This window comes from Strongyloides ratti, assembly GCF_001040885.1.
Source record: "Strongyloides ratti genome assembly S_ratti_ED321, chromosome : 1".
Classification (NCBI taxonomy): domain Eukaryota; kingdom Metazoa; phylum Nematoda; class Chromadorea; order Rhabditida; family Strongyloididae; genus Strongyloides; species Strongyloides ratti.
The window spans coordinates 9,968,202-9,987,076 of NC_037307.1; the positions used below are offsets into that span (position 1 = coordinate 9,968,202).

Consider the following 18,875-nt stretch of genomic DNA (forward strand, 5'->3'; position numbering starts at 1 on the left):
AAAAAAAACATATTATTTTATAGCTTGAAAATCATCTTTTATATTAAGTCATAACATATAGGCATATAATCTTTTGAAAACTCAATAGCATAATTTCCAATATTATAATCTTTGATTTTTGGTAATGGAATTCCTTTTAAAAGATATGTATTAACAAATTTTTTAATATAATCTTTCAATCCAACTTCAATAATTTTTTTAATAGCTTTATCACTTATATCAAGTTTTGGTGATGATAATAATTTAAATTTACACATATCAATATCAACTTTACCACTAATTTTGTTATCATTTATTTCAATATCATCTCTATTTAAAATATATTCTGGATAAAGTTCTAATTTAAAAAGTTCAATTGACTTGTTATCTTTTTCAATTTTAAATGATACAATTTGAGATGAGTTAGCATGAATAATATCATTTTTAATGTTTATATTTGTAAGTTTAAAAGGATCAAACTCCAATGCGATTGGAGTATAATTTGTACATTGACGATCTAAATCAGGTATGATATCTGATATACAATAACTTTTATCATTACATCCACATGAAAAAAATTGTTGAACTTTATTGTGTAATTTAATTTTTACCAAATCATATCCTAATGATTGAATTGTTGATGATTTACCAATAGCATCACTTAAATATTGTGCAAAATTAACAAAATCCAAATCTATACAAACATGTTTATCAGAAGCAACATTGTTAACAGTATAATTATCAAATTTATGCTCTATTGCTTTAGTAAATTTTAAATTAGGATGTATAGGGATTTTAATTCCAAACTTATTATCTACAAAAGGATTTGATGGAAAGAGATAATTGATAAAGAATCCACTTAAACTTCCACTGTTATTAGCATCAACTTCTATTGGTTCAATAACTTTATCTATTATTTCTTTAGAATAATTTGTAAATAAGTTTTCATAATTATCACACAATGTAGTAATTAAGTTTGGTTTTATATAATTTTTTATTGAATTATTAAATTCATTATAAATCCATGAATCAATCTTTCCAGATAATTCTATTGGTTCTGTTGTATTAATTTTTACATTACATAAAGATGGTTGAAATTCAAATGGTTCTCCATTTGTAATATCCATACCTAAACCTACACTTCCATTAATAATATTAATTTGAAATGTTCCACTATCAGTTTTTGTTAAACGATCTTTATATTTTAAACTATATTTTACATTCAATCTAATATTCAAATTTACAAATGTAACTGTTATTCTTTTTGGCCCAAATAAATTTATTTGTTTAGGTACTTCTGATATTTTGAATGTTGTAATATCCATATCAGTAAACTGATATGACAATCGTTTTGGTCCTGTTCCAGAATATGGAGGAATTTGCTCTTTTTCTAAAACATTTGTTAATTTTTCAATACCAATTTTTGAAAAAAATTCTATTCCTTTTTTGCTAACTTGAATTTGACCAATTGATTCTGACCATATTTGGGATGAAGATATTAGTAATAGCAATAATAAAAAAGAAATTTTTATAATCATTTTTAAATAATAATAAATATAATTTTCATTTGACTTTTAAATACCCAAAACTTAAACTATATACCACTAAGATGATTAAGTATTTACAATATATCTCATCAATAGCAATAAACAATAACAAATTAAAATTTTTTTATACTTTAAAAAAATATTTAAAAAAAAGATTATTTTTAAAATAATATTTGACAAGTTTAAATTTCACGACATATTATTTATTACCTATAAACTATATTGGCCATTATTTATTTACTTTAAAATATAATATAAACAATACAAAATTAATCGTCAATAACTATAACTTCATTATATGGAGCTGTTTCTCTTAAACCCTCATCTAACTTAATATGAAGTTGTTTAATACTACATGAATAATTTTGACATGCTGTATTACAACTTTCAATTTCTCCAATACATTCAGCACATTTATTTAATACTATTTTTTTACCTCTTGTATATGTTGAATGTTTTTGAATGAGATTAAGTAAACAATCTGATTTAATGTTTCCATATCTTTCATCAAATTGATAATCACAAACATCTTCACAGATATCACAAAATTCTTTTCTATAAATTGGTATTTCAACAACAACATCAATTTCTTCTAAATTAGTTATTCTATTTAATGCCGGAAGAAACATATTTTGAACATAATAATCATAATTTAATCGCATTCTTCCATTATTTAAAAATTCTTCTGGTTCAATTACATTAGCTATTACTGTCAAATTTTTTTTATTTTTTTTAATTTTATCAATTAAATTTGGTTCTTTAACAACATACTGAATTCTTGAACCAATTAATGGAGTATATCTTTCATGAATAAGAGCACGTTGTTCTTTAATCTTTTTAGCTGGAACAACAGCTCTTTGTGAAAATTCTCCCCTAAAGGTACTACTAATTATAAATTGATTAAAAGGAATCTTATCAATTTTTAATAATCGATTTTTAATATAAGATAAAGCTTCATTCATATTTTTTTCAAATAAAATTTTTAAAAACTTTTCTACCTCTTTTGAAACAAATGCACAATTATCTCTTCGAACACTTTCAATACCTTTGGCATCAAATATAGGTTCTTCTTGATCAATACTTTCATATGAATAACCAACATACCTTTTTTTAGTTAACAAAACACAAGGTTTCATAACTTTTTCAAATTTTAAAACAACAGGAGAAGGATTTTCTTTTGTTATCCGTCTAGCAATTTCATTTCCAATTTCAAAAGCTTTCTCCATTGGGCAATTACCAAGAACATGAACAAAAATAGAATCTGTATCACCATAAACAATTTCTAAACCATTACTCCATAAATCTTTACATTTTGTTTCAATTGTTGTTATAGCTCTTTCTAATGTACATCTACCACTTGAAACAATTGCATCAGAAACATTAAAACATGGCATTTTACCACTAAAATTTGCCGCAGTATACCCATAAGTAACATTAGCTAGCAATTTTAAAGATAACTGTCTTGCATCAAGAATTTTGTATAAATGTTTATCATTTTTATATATTTTCATCATAGTTTTTATCATTTGCCTTGTTGAAAGTAATTCTTCCAACAATGTTGGAATGACACCTTTTCTTATTCCTTCTTTAACAAAAACACTTCCTACTGGTGTGATATGAAAATTTTTTTTAATATTATTTATTCCTATGATATCATCAATTTTTGGACGATATCTTAAAGCACCAATTTGTAAATCTAATTGTTTATCATTACAATTATCAATATAATTTCCCCATTCATTAATTCTTCCTAAACAGGTACTAAAACAATAATTATATGCCATACACATTGAAGGATAAAGTGATTGAAAATCAAGAACAAGTATTGGACTTCTATATATTCCAGAGGTTGGTTCCATGACAAGAGGAAAAATTTCTGGTGATGGCATTTGAACTCTATTATGCACACTAACAGATGGACCAACATAATTTTCTTTCAAACATTGTCTATAAAGCATTGATTCAACACGAAATTGTGATCCTCTAGTTAAAGCATCTAAAAATTGTATACCATATACTTTTGCCATTTCTGAAGTTTTTATTAATGTTCCCATATGCGAAAGAATTTTCATATTATATAAATTTCTTTTGTGTAAATTTTTTATTATTTGTTTTTTTATAGAAAAAGTTTGATTTTTAAGAGATGACATTTTTTCAAAAGGTATCTTTTGAAATTTTTCTAGTAATACTTTATAAACAACATTATGAAAGTCGTATGATCTTAAACTATGTTCTTTACTAACAATTTTCCAAATATTTAAAGGTATTCTTCCTTCTGGTAAAGATTTAGTTTCTACAAAATTACTACCAGAATCTTCTTTTGTCTCAATTTTTGATAATTTTGATATTACTTTTAAACTTCGTACTTTACATCTATCAATAAAATAACCCCATGATTCACGGTTCATTTCATAACCAACAATTATATCTGGATTTCGTATTTTAACTATTGTCATTGTAAATTGTAGTATATGTGTTTCATTAGTACATAATTTTATATAATCTAAATTTATATTATCTTCATAATCTTTAAATAAATTTCTATTAATTAGACATATTTGGTAATCAGGCTTTTCAGTATTTACACATGCATCATTATATAAACATAAAGATAGGCAAACAATTTCATCAGTCTCGGGATTAGAATATTTTTTAGATCGTGAGTCTGTTATCAATTCCATTGACATTACTGACAAATTTTTTATTAAAAATGAGCTATTGTCATACTTATGTTGTAAAATATTTTTTTCTTTTTCTTTACAAACATCCATTTTTTCAAATTTTTTTTCTTTTATAGTTTGATTAGCAAAACTAATATTTCCAAAAAATTGTGTCTGATTTTTTTTTTCACTATATAATTCTCCATCAGGTGTTATTATAACACCATACTTAAATATTTCATCAAACCCTTTAGTTTTTGGTTTATTATTGAAATCATAGTAATCATCGAAATTATCATCAAATGAAATAATTTTGTTTGAATCTTTTTCATCAATAATTTTTAACATATCCCAATCTCTATCTTCATCAGATGATTCTATATTATAAACATCTTGATCAAAACCAAAATCAGAATCTTCATACTTTTCATCCATTATTTCTTCATAGTTAATTTTATCATCATCTTCCTCCTCCTCTGTATCTGATGGTTGACCAACAGGAATCTGAGAAGGTGAAGGAATACGCATATTATCATCTATTTGGAAAAATGATGTTTCTCCAGGAATTTGAGAAGCATCCATTAAAGATGCATTCATTATTGTATCATTAAAATGATTTCCAACATTTTTTCTTAATTTTCTAATAATATCTCCAAAAACTTTTAAGTCTTCTTTTTCTGTACGTGAAACAAATTCTTTAGCATGGGAAAATATTTTTGGTTCTGGAATTTTTGTATTTCTCATCCAACATCTTTCTTCCTCCTCTTTCCAAATAGCATCAATTCCTGGATTTCTTATATTATCAAAAAATACTTTTTTATTAATAATATTTTGTGGTATAGTATCAAATTCTATTCCTTCATAAGCTGTTCTTTGAACAGTAGAAAGCATTGATAATGGAATAATAATTTCATCTGTCTTTATTCTTTTACCACCATGATTAAAAATACAATCTTTATCAGGTCTATAATATACTTTCTCAAAATCAACAATATCCATTCCAAAAATATTATAATCAACAAAAAATCTATTTATATAGGGCATCGTTCCATTATATGGTTGAAAATCAAAACTATCATCAGACATTTTTTGTAGTGAAATAAATACCATATTACATAAAATTGGATTATAAAAGTAAATTTTTGCAAATACCTCCATTGATTGATAATACCCATAAATACTTTTAGATTCAAAAAATTCTATTTTAAAAATATGTTCAGTAATATCTTTTTCACGAATCCATTGGTTTTTGTTAGTACTAGTTATTTTTTTAAATAATTCAAATATATTTTTAGTAGCTTGAGTTTGATCTATATCTCCAACTTTTATAATTATATAAGGTAAAACTCCATGAATATGTGCTGTACATTTATGACCTATTAGATAACTTATATATAAAATAATCATAAATACTAAGTTTACCTTCTTTGGAGATACCAAACATTCTTATAACAGGAACTTTTTGTTTAATAATTTTATTTATTATTAATTTTGTGTATTGACATGGCCAATCCATGTAATAATCACAAATGACATTTCTAATGGAGATAGAAGTTATACTGTTAGTCGTCATTAAAAGTTAGTTGTGATAAAATCAAAGCATACCTTGGATAACCATTTGAAGTAATAGTACAATCATATTTTCTGAGTAATACATTACACAAATAAATTTCGTTGTAAAATGACTATTAATTAAATTATAGTTTGTTATTTTTATGTAAATTAAAAAAATAAACTTTTTGTAATTATTCAATAAATTCTTAAAGATTTCCCTTTAAATAGTTTCAAAGAATTAATATTCAATTTTAATAAAAATTCTTAATTCAATATAACACAAAAGTTGACAATTGATTAATTATTTATATTTAAATTGTTTGAAATTAATTAATATTTAAAAAAGAAATGAAACACTAACATTGATATATTGAGTTATGGAAACATTATAAATGAATTTTTATAATAAATTATAGTCAACAACATTGTGATAATTAAGAGTTTTCATATGCTAACTTTTGATGTGATAAAATAGAATATACAGAAAACAAGATTATAAAATTGCCATGTTTTAAATTTTAAAAATTTAAAATTTGATTAATGTGTTTGTGAACTTTTAAGATTTATCTAATTATAATAAATATTTTTTTAACTCAAAAAAATAAAACTTATGACTGAACGTTTTTGTGTCACTTGAAATGTCAAATGATTTACTTTTGTGTAATTAAAGATAAAAAAATATAATAGTTGATTTCTATCACTAAAATTTATTTTATTTACTTTGATATTATATGATATTTTTGTTTTTATCTAAACATCAAAGATCTTTTATATATTTTAGTAATATTTTTTTTAACTTTATTTTTATTTAATATATTATATTTTGATTATTTTTTTATTAGAATAACTTTAATTTTTAAAAGCTATAATGTTATTTCCCTTTATTGAAATTTATAAAAAAAAAAAAAAACATTTGCACCAAATTATATTTAAAACAAATTGAATTATTTAGATACATTTAGATATTTTTATTTGATACTTCCATTATATCAAATATCATTATTTGATATTAAAAGCCATTACACGAAAAACTTAATAGTTTATTCAAGAAAGAATTAAATAACAAATTCAAAGGTTAAACTTTTTAAAATATATCTTATTTCATAAAAGTATTAACAACTATGATAGATTAAAACAAATTATGTATTGAAATTAGTTTTTTTTTTTTTTCTTCTTCTTCCTATCCAATATACTTATATTAATCTTGAGTTAAATTTCTACTATATATATATAGATACAAAATGATATTTTAAAGAATATTGAGAGGAAGAAAAAAAAAAATTATATATAAATATTTAACATACTCATTATCCTTAATTAATTATTTTTTATCTTTCTGTTATTTTCTTTAACAGTTTTAAAATTCTTCTCTATATTATACTTCTCACAATATTCTCTATACATTTCTGGGAAATATTTATCTTCAAATTTTTCTGTAACATCAAAATATATATCATTTTGGGTTGCCATAAAAAGGAAATCTATGTTTTTGACATCATACATTAGTGAAATATGAAAGACAAAATAACTTATAATCATTATCAATTCCATAAAAAAAACATATAATGATACTAAAATATAAAAAATAAAAATTATTTTTTATGATTAATAGATTTTTATTATATATTTTATTACCTAATGGGGAACAAAGAATATCCGATGTAAATGATAAATGATAGACAGCTGTAATAGGACTAGACACAATATAAAGAATCACTGATACCATTTGACAATCTAATAAATTTCTATCAAAATTCTTGTATTCCAATTTATACATATTACTTCTGACAATTAAAATCATGTGACATATTGAAAATAATATATAAAGAATAAAAAATATCTTATAAATTGCTAAAAAAAATAAATAAAAAAAAAATTAATCAAAATGAAATCTTTTGAATAACAAAAAAAAGTTTGATAAAATTTACATTTACTATCTAATGCTGGATGAATAATAAGAACCATGGCAAAACAAAGTAATTCTAAAACAAAAATTGCTGGTATAGTAGGAATAATTCTATCATAAAATTTTCTATAATCCTCTAACTTATCTTTTTTGACAATTTTTTTATCATTTTGAAGTAATTTAGTAATTATTTTATCCTTTCTTATCTTTACTCCAATATGATGACCATAAGATATAAAAAATCGTGTTATTATTAATGTTAATACTGAAATTCTCATAAAATAATTTGGAAATGGTACTAAAAGTCGTAAATTAAATAATGATGGAATTACACCATAATCTTCATCTTCATATCTAAGACATTTAAAAAACATATTTCCATATTTTACATGAGCTTTATCACGAAGAACATATTTTAGTTCTTCCTTATTCCAGGTATAAGAAACCCAACCAATCAAGTATGACAATATCATTAGATAAGTACATAAAGTGCCAAATACTTTAAATGATACTACATATGAATATATATTATATCCTTCTATTGGTTCCTCCTTATTTATTAGTTTTTCATCTAAAAAAAATATATAGATAGATATATATAAATATATCATTTTAACAAAAAGAAAAAAATAAATAATTATATATTTATTTTTTTTGTATTTTAAATAATAGACATACCATTTAAAATATCATCTAAGTGCCATCTTGGACATGGTATCTTAAGATTTTTTTCCTCCATATATAGATTTATAAAATATTTATATGTTGTGATCAATACAAAAATCTTTTAATTTGTTGTCTAGTAATTATTAAACTTTTATTAAAAATCATATACAACTTTATTTAAGTATATGAAATTAAACAAAAGTAAAGGAAATAAAATACTTTTAATTTCTACTGGTAAATATAATCACTATACACTTTAAACAATTTATATAAGAATATTTTATTTAATTCATTCTTTCGAAATAGGCAGTTATACCATCTTTTGTCTGTGATAACTACAATTATAGTATGACTTATCAACACAATTTAATTACATTCCTTTTTCTTTTGACGTCCTAATTACCAGAAAAGAATTATATTTACGTATAATATTTATATATATGCATATATCTTCATTTTATAATAGAATAAACAAAAACTTTTTAAAAGAATGAATCTTTTTCATATTATTTTATTTATTATCATGTTTCATTTACCAAAAAAAAAAAAAATATTAAGTATCATTTTCAATAATAGATGTTTGTATAAAATTATAATATTTATTGAAGAAAAAAAAATGACTTTTTTTAAAAAAAAAAAACAATAATAAATAAAATATTAAAAGTTACTAAATTACAAAATTCATATATTAAAAAGTTTCAAATTAGAAAAAAAAGTTTTGCAATTATATATGTATCTAAATATATATATATATATATTGGAGTAAAAATTTTTATGATAAGTTATAAAATATAAAAATTAACATATATATTTTATCACCAATTTTGTCTTTTTACCCCTTAGCATCAAATGACATTTTAAAATAAAAAGATATATAATATTAAAGAGTATTTTAAAAATTATTAAAGAAAATATATAATTTGATTTATATATTATTTTTATTTATCTTATTACCCACTTCTCCCTTTTTATTTTAAACCTTATCCTTAGTACATATACATTTTGTCATTCTTATTCTTACTTTTTCAATTTTTTAACATCATTTCTTATATATTTTGATCAGGTAAAATATTAATAGTATTTAACGTATATAATATTTTTACTCCATTATAACACATGATAAAAAGATGCTTCAAAATTATCACAATACATCTTTATAGTAGTTTGTAACAAAAAAAAAAGTAGCTTTAGAATAATATTTGTTTATCAATTATACATTTTTTTAAATAATCTCCTTTTGTCATCAAATGATATTTTGACCATCCATCAAAACTATATAAAATTGATATCAAACACCAAAAACTTTTTAATTTTAATAACATTGTACTTTTGTCCTTTTTACTTTCTGAAAATATTATGTTTTCATAATCATCCCTCCTTCCTCTTTTGTCATTCAAATTTTTTACTATATTATTTTCAAAAAAAAAATATATATATACATTTATATATATATATAGGAGTATTTATTTTATTTGTCCTTTTTTTTTTCATTTGTATACTTACATATAACTTTCACCTCTTTTGATAAACTTTTTTATTTATAAAATTTAGTTAGAAAAAAAGTCTACAATAGAATATAGTAGAAAAATTTAAATGTATTATTATTTTAACTTTCATAAACTAGAATTTTTTGATCCCATCCGTCAATAGACACCCACCAAAGACAAAGACCATTTAATTAACAATAAAAAATGTTTACTGATCAACTTGATATTTAACTATTATCATCTTACATAATTTTCAACCGTAAATTTAAGGATTATTAAAAAAAAATTTTTTTTCTCATTTGTATTGTAATTATATCTTTTTTTTTTTTTATAAAAAGGTATATATTGTTTTCTTTTATTAAGAATAAAATAATAAAAATATTTTATCTTTAATGACTATTATTATGGGTAATAAAAAAAAAATAAATAATTTTTCATTACTTTCTATTCATTTTTATATTTTTAAAATTAAAAAAAAAAGACTTTCTTCTTTTTGTCATTCTTCTTTATCTTTAGATTATTAAAACTTTTAGGGTAGTTAAAGAGAATAGAAATAAATTATTTTTTTTATATTTATATTCATTATTTTATTTAACAAAAAAAATTACATAATTCTTTTTATATTTTATAGATGTTGAAACTACATATCTAAATAATTATTTTAACTATCTTCTTTTTTATTCTTATGTTATTTTAATCAAAAACTATTAACAAATTATATTTATATCAAATTATATTAAAAATATAGAAAGAGATAAATCTCATCAATATGTTAATGAAGATGAGGCAACAATTGTCTTGCACAACACAAATTGGTAGGTTTTAACCTTAAAAAAAATTGAAAAAAAAAATATATAAATATAATAAACCAACAAAACAGTATTATAAAAAGTTTAATTTACTTTTAAATGATAAAAAATCTAAAAATGAAGAACTAATTTCTCTCCTATTTATGTTTAAACAAATATAAAAATAAAATAAAACAAAACCAGATAAAAAATTAACTGTCCAATTTTTCCCATGTTTCATTTTTTCGTTTTTTTTTTTTTTTCATTTTTACTTTTACTAAAAAACAGAGATAAATATATACATAAACGTACAAAAAAAGAATATATTTATTATATCATATTTATACAAACATTTATATTATTAACCGCATATCAATCTCAAAAAACTTCTTTAGGAAATAAAAAACACATTCATTTAAATGATGTGTTACATGTATATATAAATTTATATATATAATATTTATATATAATATATTTTTTTTTAACATTATTTTATTTTTAAATGGTACATATTATTTAATATTAAAAGTTTAACAGTTACATAGTTACACAGGAAAATGACACTTTTCTTAATATTTCTTTTTTTTTGTTCTTTTAAAATGTTTACAATTAACTTTTTAATTTTTATCTTACCATATCAAATATTTATATAAAAATTCTTGATTATACATAAAAATATCATCTTCCTTTAATAATTATTTTTAATCATCATTTTTTTTTTATCATTTTTCTTTTCAATCCTTATAATGTTAAGAAAATGGTAAATTAAAATATGTTTTTATTATCATTTTAAAACATTAATATATTACATATACAAATACATCGTTCTTTATTTTTTTTTTTTTTTTCTATTTAAGTATTCAAAAATAATGTATCTATTATTTTATTATATAAACTAAAATTTAAACATTCTTTATTCATTTTGATAAATTTTAACATTATAATATAATATATTGATAATATTTATTTTATTATGTACTAAAAATTATTACAATCTAATAATATTTTTATTACTTTTATCAATTTTATTTAAACACCTTCAACATTGATCAATCATCAATTAGAGGACAAAGTACTTTCATATTTTTAAATGTACTTGTGCCATTTTTACTATGTTTCTTTATGTACATAAAATATTAACCTTTTTTTTTTAGTAAAAATAGATTATTTACCTAATAACATTACTTTTACATAATTTTATAAGAAAAAAAAAATTATTTATTCAAAAAAAAAAAAAATTCCTTATTTTTGGGAAGAAAAAACCATAAAATAAAAACCACGATAATGATAAGTTATTCCATATCATAATAAATAAACTCTATTTATCACTTATCACTCAGTAATCTTAATTTTGAACACATTTCCTTGACATATAAGAGGGGCAATAAAAATATTTTTTAATTATCCTTTCCAAAAGTTTTTACATCCCAAAAACCATTACTATAGACAATTCAAAGTTAATAATTTTTACAGAAAGTCAAGAAACATATATACATTTATATGTTTCTCCTCTTTAAAGTAATTTAGCATTCTATTTTACTATAATTTATATGTCAAAAAAGAGATGGTTAAAATTTTTATCCTATTCTATAAATTTATTATCCCTGATATATAGTCCAATTAATATACTTCTATCCTTTTATAAATTTATAATATATTTTTTTTAAAAATCCTATTCGTTTATTGAAATATAATATAATTCAATTTTTTTTATAAACTTTTTTTTTTTTTTTTAAAATATAGGAAAAAAAAAAACATAAATTTTTATTCTTATTATCGTCTTTTTTTATATAATTCATTTTCAATTTTTATATTTTTTTTGTAATAATATTTAGGATAAATAATACTAATTAATAATTATATATTAATTAAAATATTGATAAAAAAAAAGAACAAAAGGAGAGACACTATAGATGGTTTTTGCAAATATTAAAAATAGACTTAAAGGCTGTTGTAAAAAAAGTTGGCTTAATCTTATTTATATTTTCTTATTTTGACCTTTTGGGATTTTTCTTTTTTTTTTAGGTATTGGAGAGGATAAAAAAAGATACCAAATACAATGTGGTGATGAGGAATATGTTGTAGATGGTAAGTTTTTTTCTTCTTATTTTTAAAATAAAAATATATCATTTGATCAAAAAAGAAAAATTAAAATTTATTTTTTTTTTATTAAACTTTATTTTAACTAATATCTATATATAAATATATATATGTTTTATTAAAAGGATAAAGTTTTTAATAAATAAAAATAGAAAAATAACAAACTAAGAAAAAAAAATTGTGGGCAGAGTAAATTTATTATTAAAATATTTTTTAACATTTATTTTCTTAATTTTGAAAGAGTTTTTTTTCCACTCTCGATTAAGAGAAACCCTCTTTTTTATTTCAAGATGGCACACAAATATTTAACAAGCTTCATCAAAATAGGATGTCTTTTTTCTTAGTCTTTTCACTATTATTATTATCTTTCCAAACAATACAAATATATTTATTTGTATTCTAACATATTGTCAAAATACAATTAGATTCAATTTTCTTAGACTTTTTTTTTTTCACCAAATCTTTCGAAGAAAAAAATTTGTTATCATAATTTAAAACATTCCTTTCACAGTAAATATAAATAAAATTACATATAGTACTTATTCATTTTATCTTTTACTCTAATTTTATTTTATATAAATATATTTAAAATAATATATTATATATAAATTTTCAGTTGGAGTAGGTCCAAAAACTTTTATACATATCTATTCAATATATATGTAAAAAATTTTGAAGTGTATAAAATTCATTTGTATTTATTGAATTTTTTGATACAACCAAAATTGTCAGATGCCATTTTTATGTACCATTGAAAAATTGTATATATTAAGAAGAAATCTAAAATTTTAATTATAAATTTGATGAGAGTAAAAGTGAAACAAAAGTAAAAATAAAGTTTTTTGTTTTATTTTTACAAAACATTCACTAATTATGAGTAATATTTTAGTTGATAATACTAAAGATAATAGACCAATTACTTTATATAAAAGATCACCAACTGGAGGAAATGTTAAAATTTCAAAAGAAAGACAGGCTTCATTTTTGAAAAATTGTGAAGATTTAACAAATGAAGAAATTGTTAGATTTGACAATGATGAAACTAAATGTGATGCTGGTATTTATACAGCTAAACGGTATGTTTGTTTTTTTTTTATAATATTTTTATATATATTAATGATAAGAAGCTATATGTAAAGGAATTATTTTTTTTAATCATCTTTTTTATGTTGAATAATCATTTGTGATAAAAAAATAATATTTTTAATATACTTTTATGTTATTTTTTTTTCCTTAATATAACACTAAATAATATATTAATCTTTTATAATCTCTGAAAATAGTACACATATATTGCAATTATTCTTATCACTAAAATGTCACTACACTTATTTATAATATATACATAAAAAAGATGTCGTAACTGATAAATATCTTTATTTTTGACATTTAGACATATTTTTACCTTTTTTAAAATCCCTCCGGAAGTTAAAAATTCTCCATCAAATATAAAATATGTTTTAATATATTTTCTTATTTAATTGCATATTCTTAAAATTTTTAATAAACAATTTTTTAAATGTATATATTTTGCACCTCTTATCATATATCATTATGTAAACTATCAAATATATATTTATAAATATATATTATTCCTTTAAAGATTATTAAAACCATATTTTATCATAATATATATATATATATATAATATATATTCATATATATATATTCTTGTCATCATTATATCTAGACAACATACCTTTTTACTCCATCTTCATCTCTATCTTCAAACACACCTTCTTCATTTCACAGGCTATTAACAACCATAGATACAAATATTGGATGATGATGAATTTTATTTTATCACAATAATGTGGTTTTATCAAAAATATTAGAAATAAAAATGTCAAAACCGTAAAAATGACTATTTTTTATATTATTAACTATTTCATTAATGAACTTTTTTTAAACCACAGTACACTTATTATTTCTTTATTCAAAATTATTTAACATATCACTTTTTTTTTTTCTATTAATAATTTAGGATATAAAAAAAATTTCCAGTTGATTAAAGATTATAATTGTTAAGCTTGGATTTATTAAAGAAGATAATAATTTTTATTAATATATACTTCGATAAAAATTTTTATCCTTATATGGAAAAATTTCTTTCACTTTTTTTTATTATCATTATATTTAAAAAAAATTTCTTTTTTTATTGTAGAAAAATTTTAAACTATAACTAATAATAAATATTATTAAAAAATTTAAAAAAAAAAAAAAAAATGATTGTTGGAGATGCATATGGCTTCTATCAGTTAATACTTAGAAAACATGCTTGCAGGTTATAATAAACTATCATTGATATAAAATTTACTAATCAAAAAACTATTTATTTTTAGGTTACGATACATCCTTCATCAACTCAATTCCGGGCAACTACCATTAGAAGATTTAAAAAGAAACATTGAATATGCTGCTCTGGTTTTGGAGACAGCTTATATGGATGAAACTAGAAGAATATGTGATGAGGATGATGATTTAGCGGAAGTTACTCCGGAAACTGTACCAGATGAGGTCAGAGAATGGCTTGCTGCAACATTTACCAGGCAAACAGTTCAAACAAAAAGAGAAAAACCGAAATTTAAATCTGTTGCTAATGCCATTAGAACAGGAATATTTTTTGATAAACTTTTTAGAAGACAACAAACAATACCCTGTCCAATTCCTAGTGAATTTCAAGGATATCTTGCAAAAATTAATGATTGGGATTTCAATTCTTTCAAATTAAATGAAGTAACTGATGGTCATGCATTAAAATATGTTGGTTTTGAATTATTTAATAGATATGGTTTCCTAGATCGTTTCAAAGTAAGCATAATAAAAATATTTTATTTATTCATGATAAAAATAACTTAATCTTACAAATATTTTTATTTACTTCTTTTTACAGATTAAATATGAGACATTAGAAAATTATCTTTTGGCATTAGAAGCAGGATACTCACGACACAATAATCCTTATCATAATATAGTCCATGCTTGTGATGTAACACAATCATCACATTTTATGTTATCACAAACTGGTTTAGCATCAAGTTTAGGTGATTTAGAAATGTTTGCTGTAATCTTTGGTGCAATGATTCATGATTATGAACATACGGGCCATACAAACAGTTTTCATATACAATCCGGGTCTCAATATGCTTTATTATATAATGATCGTTCAGTTCTCGAGAATCATCATGTCTCATCTTGTTTTAGATTACTTAAAGAGGATGATAAAAATATTACTGAAAGAATGACGAGAGAAGAATTTAGAGAATTTAGAAATATGGTTATTGAAATTGTTTTGGCTACTGATATGTCTACACATTTTGTTCAAATTAAAACAATGAAAAATATGTTATCATTGCCTGAAGGTATAGATAAAACAAAAGCATTATGTTTAATTGTCCATGCCTGTGACATATCTCATCCTTCAAAACCATGGGATTTACATTATAGATGGACTGAAGGTGTTTTAGAAGAATTCTTTAGACAAGGAGATTTAGAAGCTAGTATGGGTTTACCTTACTCACCACTTTGTGATAGGCATACAGTTCATGTTGCAGATTCACAAATTGGTTTTATTGATTTTATTGTTGATCCAACAATGTCTGTTTGTAGTGAAATGTTGAATAAATTAGTTGAACCATTAGTGTCATTACCTTCTAATGATAGCTTATTTCCTCCAAATGTTAATGATAATGGTACTTCTAATAGTGCTTCACCATTACCTGATCTGTAAGTTAATATATTTTTAATATTTTTAAATATATTTTTTTTTTCTAGCAAAAGTCCATCTTCACCAATAAATAATTTACGTCGTATACCATTAAATTATTATGGTAAACTTGAAATTCCAAATCCATGGGTAAAACATTTACAAGACAATAAATCTATATGGAAGGAACGTGCTTTAAAAGAGGAAGCTGAAAGAAAAAAATCACAGGAAGAGGATGATAGTGGTGGAAATAAAAATTAACCACAAAAACAAACATTTTTTAATGTAATATGTTAACATCATTTTATACTAACAGGAACATTTTTATTTTTATAGTTTTTTTTTTTTTCATAATAGATCTCTCCATTAAATATATACATTATTTCTTATAATATATACTTTCTAAATAAAAATAATTTGTTTTAATATTATATTTGTTAATTCAAAGTTTTATTTCATTTTTATGAATAATTTTAGACAGCTAATATATATATATGTTTTTTTTTTGTAAATAACAAAATTTTTGTAAACAATATATTAAGTTAAAAGCAATTTTATTATTAATGTAAAAAATTTTTCTTTTAAAATAATAAATATTAAAAATGAATGATATATATTTTATACTTATAATAATATTATTATTATTATAAATATATTTTTTTTTAAAAAAAAAAAACCCGAATAATTAAAAAGATGAATATTATATATAATTACGATCACCTCTTTTCATATATGGTATAGATTGTCCATGACCAAATTCAGGGACAGCTTTACAACAATAACATTCTAATAATTTAAGTGCTGTTGGTTTCAATTGTTTTTTCATTTGTGGTGACCAAAATATATACATATAAAAAAGTACAGCATGATGAGCATAGTAAATTATATGAGACATAAAAAGTATAAAATTAAATGGTTGATCTTCTTGAGGAATATTAAAAATATTTTGATAAATTCTTAATGCATAATTTGGTAGTTGTAGGCAAATAAATGTACTTGTTACAATTAAAAGTGATCTTGTTAAAGTTAAATCTGATGTTTTTAATTTATTTCCTTTTTTTTTTGATTTATTTGTATTTGTTGTTGATTGTCCACTACCACCACCCATACTTGACATCCCAAAAAGTGTTTTTTTTGTATGTGTTGTTAAATCTTCAATACCATTACCACCACCTGTTTGTAAATTATTATCATTTGTCTCTGAACTTGGAACTTTTAAAAATCTAACTCTTAATACACCTGATGCATATATTTTCATACATTCTCTATATCTATATATTGATAGACAATTAACAGTAACAATAAATATTGATGGAAGTATTGTACAAACAGTTAAATCAAAAAAAAGAAAAAAATTAGCTATATCTTGTAATGATATACCTAAAACATATTCATCACTTCTTAATCCACAAAATGGTCTACCATCAAAGTCATACTCTATATCAGCTAAATAAAAACACCATGAATAAAAAGTTGCACCAATTATTATTGTTCCCATTATAGCATAATTTGCAAATTTTTTATTACAAATATATTTTCGTAATTCTATAATTATATTAATAAAAAAATTAATTATTATTTATTATATACTTTTTTTTTTTAAAAAAAAATTTAAAAACATACTTGGACGGTATAATATAAGTACACGATCAAATGAAACCCAACATATCATCCAACTACATACAAAATCAGATGATTGTGGTAAAAATGTAAATAACTTGCAACCATAAGTCCAAGATGAATAAAATGACCATGTATTGATAGCAGTATCAGTGAATACAATAAAAAGACATGAAATAAAAATGCAACTACATATAGATAACATTGTTAAATATGCATTTGATGTTAATCTTTTTAACCAATAATTAGTTTTTAATATAATTAAAGCCATAGAATTACCTAATATTCCAATAATACAAAATACAGGTATAATATATCTAATATAAAATCTAAATTGTTTATAAATACCATTTTGATATCCCTCATCCATTGGTAGTTGTTCTTCACCCACAATAGGAATTGTTGAATTTTTTAAATTATTTAAAAGGAAACTATTTCCATTAGTTATGTTTCCTATCAAAACTTCATTATCCATATTTTTTCTTTAAATATAAAATCTAAAAAAAAAACAAAAAAAAATGATATAACAAAAAATATATATATATAATATATTAATAATCAAAAATAAGCTAAAAAAAATAACTATAACACAATTGGCATAATATTAATATATATTTAATAAATATAGCAAAACTAATTTGCAATAAAATAATAATCATAAGCTTAAAGAATGAGAAAAATGAGAATAAAATTAGTCAACATAAAATATATACCTCTGTCGTTAAAAAGTATATTACGTATATATTTTGGAAGTCAAAATAATTTTATTTATTATATTCCACCTTATTGTGCAAGAAATTGTTAGTTAATAACATTTTTATATTATTACCTATTTAAAATAAATATATAAAAAAAAATTTTT

General features: G+C 21.1%; 5 protein-coding genes across 5 annotated transcripts; 1 reads left to right on the forward strand and 4 right to left on the reverse strand.

Annotated features, from left to right (window-relative positions):
- Window positions 1-38: 38 nt before the first annotated feature.
- Window positions 39-1,517, reverse strand: SRAE_1000308600 (Lipid-binding serum glycoprotein, C-terminal domain and Lipid-binding serum glycoprotein, N-terminal domain and Bactericidal permeability-increasing protein, alpha/beta domain-containing protein; the record flags this gene model as incomplete). Its single annotated transcript, XM_024650236.1, has 1 exon — window positions 39-1,517. One exon carries the CDS (start codon window positions 1,515-1,517, stop codon window positions 39-41), a length of 1,479 nt encoding a protein of 492 aa, XP_024504034.1.
- Window positions 1,518-1,795: 278 nt separating this feature from the next.
- SRAE_1000308700 (DNA polymerase zeta catalytic subunit) lies at window positions 1,796-5,702 on the reverse strand (the record flags this gene model as incomplete). The annotated part of the gene is made up of 2 exons (XM_024650237.1): window positions 1,796-5,562; window positions 5,609-5,702. The coding sequence occupies 2 exons, from the start codon at window positions 5,700-5,702 to the stop codon at window positions 1,796-1,798; spliced, it is 3,861 nt and encodes a 1,286-aa protein (XP_024504035.1).
- A 1,355-nt stretch (window positions 5,703-7,057) lies between these two features.
- On the reverse strand, window positions 7,058-8,385 carry SRAE_1000308800 (Hypothetical protein; the record flags this gene model as incomplete). Its single annotated transcript, XM_024650238.1, has 4 exons — window positions 7,058-7,311; window positions 7,376-7,591; window positions 7,669-8,217; window positions 8,325-8,385. 4 exons carry the CDS (start codon window positions 8,383-8,385, stop codon window positions 7,058-7,060), a joined length of 1,080 nt encoding a protein of 359 aa, XP_024504036.1.
- Window positions 8,386-12,500: 4,115 nt separating this feature from the next.
- Window positions 12,501-16,654, forward strand: SRAE_1000308900 (Pde1c; the record flags this gene model as incomplete). The annotated part of the gene is made up of 6 exons (XM_024650239.1): window positions 12,501-12,549; window positions 12,613-12,675; window positions 13,577-13,763; window positions 15,030-15,498; window positions 15,581-16,413; window positions 16,462-16,654. 6 exons carry the CDS (start codon window positions 12,501-12,503, stop codon window positions 16,652-16,654), a joined length of 1,794 nt encoding a protein of 597 aa, XP_024504037.1.
- A 439-nt stretch (window positions 16,655-17,093) lies between these two features.
- SRAE_1000309000 (G protein-coupled receptor, rhodopsin-like family and GPCR, rhodopsin-like, 7TM domain-containing protein) lies at window positions 17,094-18,488 on the reverse strand (the record flags this gene model as incomplete). Its single annotated transcript, XM_024650241.1, has 2 exons — window positions 17,094-17,938; window positions 18,017-18,488. 2 exons carry the CDS (start codon window positions 18,486-18,488, stop codon window positions 17,094-17,096), a joined length of 1,317 nt encoding a protein of 438 aa, XP_024504038.1.
- Between the last annotated feature and the right edge of the window lie 387 nt (window positions 18,489-18,875).